Source organism: Podarcis liolepis, assembly GCF_965112155.1.
Source record: "Podarcis liolepis genome assembly, chromosome: 6".
NCBI classification, from domain to species: domain Eukaryota; kingdom Metazoa; phylum Chordata; class Lepidosauria; order Squamata; family Lacertidae; genus Podarcis; species Podarcis liolepis.
The window spans coordinates 34,534,997-34,544,441 of NC_139559.1; the positions used below are offsets into that span (position 1 = coordinate 34,534,997).

At 42.4% G+C, this 9,445-nt stretch overlaps 1 protein-coding gene across 1 annotated transcript in view; it reads left to right on the plus strand.

Moving 5' to 3' along the window:
• Positions 1-8,441, plus strand: part of DENND2C (DENN domain containing 2C) — a 57,922-nt gene extending 49,481 nt beyond the window's left edge. Inside the window, exons 16-19 of the mRNA XM_083508731.1 lie at positions 2,668-2,773; positions 3,811-4,050; positions 5,055-5,141; positions 5,812-8,441. Coding sequence (XP_083364857.1) covers positions 2,668-2,773; positions 3,811-4,050; positions 5,055-5,141; positions 5,812-5,843 — 465 coding nt within the window. The 3' untranslated portion in view covers positions 5,844-8,441. The remainder of the gene's footprint in view (positions 1-2,667; positions 2,774-3,810; positions 4,051-5,054; positions 5,142-5,811) is intronic.
• Positions 8,442-9,445: the final 1,004 nt, after the last annotated feature.

Sequence of the window (9,445 nt, forward strand, 5' to 3'; positions counted from 1 at the left end):
ATTGCAGAATGCTGGGCTTCTGGGGAGATAAGATTGCCCAAGGGAGTTTTTCTTTTGTCTGTGCATTTGAGTGGCTTAGGTATCAGCAAGTGTTCTCTGTGGGGAAGTGGTATTTCCTAAGACAGCTGAAACTTAGTAGGGGGTTGTGGCCAAAATTTCCAGTTGGCCCACTTCTCACATAATGAGATAGCATTTTTTCAAACTATGTGCAGGAGCAGGAAGGAGTCACCATGAACCACAGACTTTAGTCAGTTTCTAAACAAACTTAACTTCAAACAATAGATTACAAAGCTGGCTTGCTTAATTAACCAGAGTGTGTTTTTAAACCACAATATTTGGTTTGCACCTAACAACAAGCTTGTGGAAAGTGAAACTAAACACTTTCCTAGACATGCTTGGGAAGAAGGAGGATGAGCATATGTGTCTTAAGTTCAATGGGGACCCCTACTGCTTGAGCCCATGGTCATCGTGGTTTGGCATGATAGGAATGAGCCTAGCTCCCCTTGGACTTCTGTGCTCTCCATCGCTCCCCCACCCCCAGCATGGCTGCAATGAGACTGGAAGCTTCTGCTTTAAATTAACCTCGGTTTACTGTGTTGTCCAATCCGTAAACTATGGTTATTGTTGGAAAATAGGAAGCTGCTTTATATCAAGTCAGATGATTGCCTGTCTAGATCAGGTTTAAGGCAAAGGTCTTTCCCAGCCCTATCTGGAAATGCTGGGAATTGCAGGAGTGGAGATTTTTTAAACCTTTTCTTCCCATGGCATAGTTCTGCTGAAAATCCGCCCCCCTTGAGTCACTATTTGCATCAGAGAGAAGCTTCTGCTGGGACCAATGGCAGCTTTGCTTCTCACACAAATAGCTTTTAGGGGATGGGTGCTAAAGGTTTAAGTCCCTTCCCCCACTTTCTTCAGTCCTGGTCCTGATCATTGCTGCCTGCCCCATGATTGCTGTTCTGAAATAAAAATGCACAAGGACAAACTACAGTGGTACCTTGGTTTACAACCATAATCCGTTCTGGAGGTCTGGTTGTAAACGAAAACAGGTTGTAACCCAAGGCGCGCTTTTGCCAATGGGGTCTTCCCCCCCCCCCAATTGGTTGTAATCCAAAAAATAAATAAATGGGTTGTAATCCAAAAAAAGGGACATGCACTTCCGGGTTTGATGTGGTTGTAATTCAAAATGGTTGTAGTCCAAAGCAGTTGCAAACCAAGGTACCACTGTATACTTGTAATGTGACTTGTATTTTGGTCTTTAGAAAGCTATTGTCTCTCTAGCATCTTGCTGTTTCTATTTTCTGTGTTTCCTCTCCACAAGAGTTCTTCTCCTCATTGTCTAGAGTCTAGACAGTCAAGAGTTTCCTGTAGTCAGCTGTTCTTAAAATAATATCTAGTGTTGTCATTCTCTGCTGGCTTCCCTTTTCCCCTGTTGCCCGAAGGTGCTCCCCCAGGCAAAGCAGGGGAGACTGACAAACTGTTCAGTGCAAACTGTCCACCAAGCAAAATGAAATGTCATTAGGCTTTATAGTTCTAATGCACAACTCCTGGTTAAGGAGTACTCAGGAGTAATTGGGTCATTGCATTTGCCCAATATCTAGTACTTCAGTATATTAGAATGTTTGAAAGGCATTGCTAATCTCAGGCCGTTGTTGTTTGTGTAATGGTATCTCTGTCCATGGCAAAAGACAGGTCTCTGCCCAGAGGAATTTACAGTTTTAAACTTCAGCAGTGGCCAAGGTGGGTGGCGAGGAGGCAGGCAGAGAGGGAAGGAAGGGTGGCTTGCATGAGAGCAGAAGCATGGAGCTGTATCTAGATTTTGATCCAACTGAGGACAAGAATTAAGGAGTTCAGGCCAAGGGTTAAATAGGCCAAAGGGTTAAATAGAAGCAATTAGCTAAGATTTGTTTCGGTTTCAATTATAGAAAGCTATAAATGTCCTCAGGAGTACATCAGTTTCTCTTATCGTCTGTCTGTTTATCTGATCCTCTGTTCATGGTAGTGGCCATTGCCACATCTTATGGTAGCAAATTGCAGGCTGTAGTTCATGTGATGTGTGAAGAAGCATGCCCTTTTTCCTTTTCTTGAATCTTCCACCTCAGTTTCTAATATAACAATAGAGGAAGAATAACTTCTTCACACCAAGCAGTCCTCCTTTTTTCGCTCCACTGGTCTGTTCTGCATTGGAGCCGGTGCATGGGAGTTGGTTATTCAAAGCATCTGTCTTAAGATGTGACCTTATAATATTTATTGGATTTTTGTTTAGTTTTTGAATTCTTCTTCTAGGGGCTAGAAATCTGTAGTGGTTGTATCAAAATCTGCAATGCTTTTTAAAAATATTTTTAATAATGAGTGGTGTACAATTAAGAGTAGATCCCCTGAAATAAATGGATTTCACTTACTTAAGTCCATTGATTTCAGTGGGTCTGCTCGCTCTGTGTGTGATGAACATTGGAAACCACCCCATCTGCTTTAAACATAAATTTTAATTGGTTCCATACTTTAATTGTGTATAGTCATGAGGTGTGCCCTCTTAAACTGCATGTTGAAATAATTTCATGTGGTAGGTGACATAATTACTTCATGAAACATTTTAGTGACATCACATGGTCCTGTTTTGGAATACATGTTAACTACCACCATTCTGCTTCCTCCCCTTTTATTTTAAAGGTTTCAGATGAAGATGAAATCCTACCTCACAAGCTCCAGGCTGCACTTGTACAGATCTTAGAAGAGAGAAATGAAATCTTGTCTCGGGAGCGGAATTACACACAAGGTGACTTGGATCAGAAAGATGGTGTACAATGAGTTAAAGAAAATCTTCAAATTTACTTACTCCAATAAAACAGAAGCATTTCTTCTAGGTGTAATTGGGAATGAGTTACCAAAGAAAGCCCACAACCTATTTTTATATGCAACAATAGCAGCAAGGATAGTAGATGCAAGATACTGGAAACAAAGAGAGACCCCAGGGAAAGAACAATGGCTATACAAACTAATTGAATGTTCAGAGCTTACCAGTGTGACATTTAAAATAAGAAAGGAGTGAGTGGGAGTATCTAGGGGGATATTTACAAAAAACTGACCTCAGATATAGATTGATAATATGAAAAATATGAGAGTGTGGAAAATAAGGTGAAGGAATTAATGTATATGCAGCTAAGCAAGATGTAAAAAGAACTGTCATAGAATGCTGGGTGGGAAGTCAAGCAGAGTTATTGTGTAAGAATAGGAAAAAGGTGTAATTGTAAAACTGGAAAACTTAAAAAATAAAATAATCATAATAATGAAAAAGCAGAAACCCATGAAAATATAGTGGTGTGGAAATCTCCAGACATCTCCACTGCAAAGTGGCAAAGTGGGAAAAGTGGTTGGCAGAGGAAAAAGTGTCAGGAAGGGGCTTTAACTCCCCAGGGACAATGGGGAGGAGAGGAGGTTGCAGTGGGGAAATGGTGACTGGGAAAAGCACATGCACAGTGCTTCCCACTTCCAGCAAACTGCACACGCATCCTACTGCTTGGCAACAGAGAAGTGGTTGTTTGGATTCCCAGACCCACCCTTACTGCTGCACATCCATGTTGATGGTTACCTAGCTCCCCATTAAAAGTGCAGTTATTGTACCCACTGAAGCTGTTGACATCCTGAGCTATGTGCCAAGTTTCGTTATCTCTGTTTAAATAGAGATATATAGGTAGAGATTTAGGCTCTGACCCACCCAATAGGATGCGTGGTCCCTTCATAGCCTTTGGGAACGAAGTCGAGGTTGATCTCTCCAAAGGTTGAGATGTGACTGCTTTCTGTGCCTTCTGGTAGGTGATGTGACTCTGGACTTGTTGGTATCAGAGGCTTTTGTGCGCTTCTTCGTGGAGATTGTGGGGCACTACTCCCTGCACATGCATGTCACTGAGAAAGGAGAGCGGGTGTTTCAGCGCGATCCCTTCCGGAAGTCCCACACCTCCCGCAATGTGCGCCATTTCCTAGACATCTTCATGGAGACGCAAATGTTCGCTGGCTTCATACAGGATCGAGAGCTACGGAAGAGCGGGGTTAAAGGTGATGCTTGCCAAATCCAGTCCTTATTCTTGTTTTGTGTAGAACAATTGTGGTACTTGCACAAGAATTTAAAACAGCCAAAGGGGAATCCAAGTTGGATTGTTTTTCAATATCTGGTACCTTCTAAAATGTTTTGCTACTGCAGGTAACCAGGACCATTGACCACCTGCTTTCTCTTCATTTTGGAGGGACACGTTTGTTTTGGATGGCCATTTATTTTCTTGGCCCTACCTATTGCGTATGGTGATTTTTAAAAAACGACCCTGTGTTTTGGAAATTTTCATTGAAAATTGATTAAAATAAACCAAGTGAAAATGGTAGAAATGCAGAGCTACTTTGTGCCTGCAGAATGTCCTGTGCTCTTCTTCTGGGATTGGGAAGGTGCTGCTGCCTTCAGTTGTGAGCCCCTCCAGGTTCTGAGCTTGGAAACAGTGACATTCCTTTGCTGCCTTCCCCAAAAGCATTCTTTATTTAGTTCTAGGGAAGTGGGGTTAAGGCTTCTCCACACTTCCAAGGAGTTGTAGATAAACTGTTTAACTTTTAAACAAGATTGTAATGAAATTCAAATGCCTTCAAACAATAAGGCTGGCTTGGCTTTACTTTATTAAAGAATTAGACAGGTAGCTGTCAGCATGATGGACAGGAGAAGAGGCCCCTTCCCTTCACTTAAGTTAATACCAGAATTGGAGGTGATGGAAAACCTTCAGACTCTCTTCCAGCTCTTGTACCAACTGCCTGGGTAGTGCACCGGGAAATAATTAAGAAGCTGAACTTTTCCTTTGCCATGGAGGAGGTAAAGGCTGGAGAAGGTGAGAGCATCTCCAACCCAGAATAGGAGGCTATGAACAGGATGTCTGGCTGCATCCATGCACTCATCCCTTTTAGGCAATGTACGGGTATTTCCTTTCTTGGGGGCACATGTGGGCTTTCCTATGTGTAATCTGGTTTGAAACTTCATCCCAAAAGAGAGACGCATATCTAAGTGATGCTTTCCTTTTTTCTAGGCTTGTTTGAAGTCCGTGCCTTGGAGTATTTGGAGACCATTCCAGAGTCTGAGCCAAGTGGGATGAACAAAATCCTCCGTAGTCTGGGTAAATAATGCTCAATCTTGTTCTTGACTGCCTTGGTCACTTGTAATTTGTGTAACTATGAACTACCACGGAAACCTTTCAGCCTTGATAATGAGCCTCCTTCTCTGCCTCCATTGCACCCGCAGTGGAGCTTTTCCAAACGGTGAATGGGCTGGTGAGATGTAGCCCTGGGCAGGATGCAACCAACTGCTTGGAAGCTTGCTGTGAGAATTTTACAAAATACTTTCGGGTCAAAATCACCCGTATCCACACCAAACTTAACACCACAGCTGATGTAGGCCCTGAAGAAGTGTTTAGAGCACCCTCTGGTTAAAGTTTGTGCAGATACCATCTCATCCTGAGGTTCTTTCTGTACAATGTAGAAATCTGGCTTTTGGTGCGATGGAATCTCCCCTTTGGAACTTCCTCCAGACAAGTGTAATTAATGTTATCTCTTTGGCACTAGCTGAAGGCCTTCATTTCCCAACAAGCTTTTAAAGTGAAGATTCTTATCTCAGCCTGTTTATGTATTGGATTTAAATTGTTTCTATGTACGTTTCGTTGCTGACGTTTTTATGGCTGACTGCTTCGGTGTGTTTCATGGGAAGCGATTAATGAATGCAGTGAAATAGGCATGCCCATGCATGTCTCAACCTTACCATTTTTCTTTATTTTATGCTTTTCCTTTTAGGTAGCAAAATGAAATTTCTGCAAAAGAAGTGAGAAGAAGCTGAGTGCAAAATTGCTGCTAAGAGTGTTTTCAAGTTCTCGCCTGGCTGTCAGAAGGGGGCGCCACATTGCCTGTTGCTGCAGCATCAGAAGGGATGACTCGAATTCAAGCTCAGATACCCTTCAAATAATTGGAAGAAAGGGTATCAGATCTGGGTGGAATTCTCAAATCTTTGCTGTGTCCAGTTCAACGGGACTATTACTGGGAGAAACTAGGCTTCTGTGTCTTTGTAGAATTGGTCTACAAAGGAGAATCCAGTTAGCTGTGTGAACTATCCCTGTTTATGCTGCTTGGCCTGAAGAGACTTCCTACACCCTCCTGTTTTTATAAATGACTCCTGCTCAAAGTAGCCCTGAGGGCTAAGCTGATACCTTTTAATAAGAGGAATGAACCAGAAATAAAATTTAAAAAAACAAAAACGAATTCAGGAACTGACCTATGGCAATACTGCACTGCAGAGATTCTCTGCAACTGGAAACTTCCTCTAAAACTGGAAAGGCAAACCTGTACTCTAGGGCCTGTTCATCCGTCTTCCTGTTACGTCCTCTGTTACTGGCCCAGGTTTAGCCACATTCTCTTATTAACTGTTGGCTTTACTTACGTCTTTCAAAGCTTTCTGTTTTTCAAATACTGAAAGCAAGACAAGAACACCCACTTTCTTTGTTCTGTTGGTTTTTATACTGCAAACTTCAATCTGCTGCAAATATACAACTTCTGTGCCTTTTTGCAGACCTGCTTTTGCTACATCAGGGGATATACCTCAGTCAAGACTGGTGTTTACTGGTCAAGAAAATGCCGTTTAAACCCAATTTGGGGATATGAAGACTTTTGAAAAAACAAAAACAAAATCAAAAAGTGGAATTCAAAATGAGTTTGTTTTGGTTTGATACAGAACTATTGTAAAAGAAAAGTGAGTTTCTTACCATTGCATTTTGTTGTGAAATGGGTGGGATAGAAATGGGTTCTTCCCTGTAAAGCATTGCTCTAATTTACCACAGCTGAACATTCATCAAAAACATTTTCTTCCTCATCTACACCAAGGTCTGTTGTTATCTGCTTTTAGGGAACCCGTATTCCTCCTGGTAGCTTGCACACTATTTCCAATAGCTGTTTAGAGTGTAAAGCCAAATACCTGTGTCACTTCCCTAATCAACTATGGCACAGCATGTCATTTTCTTATTGGACCAGCCTTGTATTTAAGGACTTTGTAGGCAGGCTGGCAAGGCAGGAACTGAGCACCCTGTCCCTCTTTTGAGCCCAGCATAGAAACCAAGCAGGTTGCTAGAGGAGGGAAAGTCCCTTCCTCCATGCCCAGCATAGAAATGCAGCTCCCCATCCTTTTGCCACCTCCCAATAGACTATTATGGTAATTTTTGGGGGGGCTGGCAAGCTTATTTACAAGGCAGTATTAGACTACTCCAGTTACTCTTGCCTCTGTGGACCTGTTGGATGTAGCCAAAGACTACACTCCAGTGGCGCTTTACCATATGTTTACATGTAGGAAATAGACTCAGGATGAATGCATGGGACTGTTGTACAGCCTTGGAATCATAACAAATGATCACACGAAGAATTCCTTTGACGTACAGAGTGCTGATGTACCAAATTGCTTTTTCTCTGCCTTACATTCTGATTGACCTCCGGATTTGAGTGAAACATGAATTTCAGGTCTTCGTGGTTTGTTTTTTTTATATTATTGCTGTATCTGAAAGGTGCTCCTTTCACTGGGGAGAGTTCCTGAACATATATATCTTTTGCTGTGCCAAAAAACATGAAGACAAAATGTCAAATGTATATATGAGGATAACATCAGAGAACTTTTTACATTTAATCCTGAGTTGGTCGTACAAGGCCAACAGCCCATCCCATATATGTTTACTCAGAAGTAAGTCTCTTGACATTCAGTGGGATTTGCTCCTTAGAAAGCATTTGGGATTTCAGCCTAAGGCTAAAATCCATGTGCACCAATTTGGGAGCAAGTAAATCTCAGGGGTGTGTGTACTTCTGAGTAATCATGCACAGGATCACGTTGTAACAAGTGGGTCCCAAACACAAAGGAAGTGATTTTGTTCAGTTTCTGTTTTCACGTGTTTAGAACCATTGCTGCGATTCTGTTTCGAATCTCTCATGCTTCCACCCTTACAGAACTAGATTCTTGATGAGAAGAAGCGGATCTAGTCACTGATTTTGTGGGAGCTTTTCAGCACTTAAGACTATTGCACTTGATCAGAAGACCAGGAAGAAGAGTTCACCTGTGATTCTGTTATTCATATCCGCATTTGGGTTACTTTAGCCCTCAGGGTATGAAACCCACTTTAATAATTCCTGTTGCGTACTCCTGAATGGGAAACATGCATCTTTCCCTCATCTTCATAAAACCACTTTCCTTCAGACCTTGCATACTTCTTCTCAGTGGTTGTCTCTCTCCTGTGTAGCACATTTGTGTTTTTGCAGCCAGTTTGCTCATTCTGGATAAAGCCATATTTTGTGGTGTTTAGATGAAACCAAAACTATATGTACAGTTACAGATCTGTAATAAACCAAGTTCTTTAAGGAACTGGTTCAAATAAAATATGCTGTGTTTTTGTGTATCGGATCATCTCTTTTTCCTGTCTGTCAATGATAACAACACCATCTGTGCTCTATGCATGTCTAGTTTTTCCAGAAAGACTGAGCTTTTCCAGAAGGATTCCAGAGGGATGTGTTGTGCCCTTGCCAGAAGTAGAACTTTAACATTGTAAACGGAAGGGCCTGGATGTAGGTCTGGAAGGTGCAGCTTGTACAGAATATTGTGGTGTGTTTATCTGCTAAGAAGTACTGGTTACCAGAAGTGCACCACCCCAATATGACATCACTGAACCTGCTGCCTTGTATAGCTTTATAGACAACAATTCTAGGAGTGGAGAAAGACTGCCACTCAGTGGAACGTAAGAAGCTATCTTATACAGAGTCAGATCACTGCTCTGTCTAGCTCAGTATTGTCTATACTGACAAGCACTGGCTCTCAACAGTTTTAGACCGTGGACATTTCCAGTCCTATTGTGAGATACTGGGGATGAACCTGGCCTTTCTGTAAGACAGATACTCTATCACTGAGCTACAATGGTAAACAACATGCTTTGCAATCATTTGCTTCTCCAGATAGGGCTGGGAAAGACCCTCTCTGAAATCCTGGGGAGCTTTCGTTAGGACTGTTGAGCTTGATGGGTCAGTGGCAGTGGCATAGCATGGGTTTCCAGGGCCCACACAACGGAATGGGAGGAGGGGAAACAGATGGATTACACATGCACATTCAACTGCCTAACAGAGATAAGAAGAGTCATTCCACTGTCTGGAGTGGTCACTTCCTGGTTTATATGGAGCTGTTTTCAACAGAGCCCAGCAACAAATAAGCTGTTTTCCATACTCGTCTGTAAGCAGAGATCATGTAGCACAGAACCCTTTGCAGACCAGTTTTCAGAACCACTTATGGCTCTAGCGGTGCTGGGTGCCCACTAGTTTCCTCACAGCAACAGCTTCTTGTTCTGTTACGGTAAAATTTGGGTGCGGGGCTACTCTGCCACCCAGCTTGTCGGACTAGGTCCGCGGGTCCCTG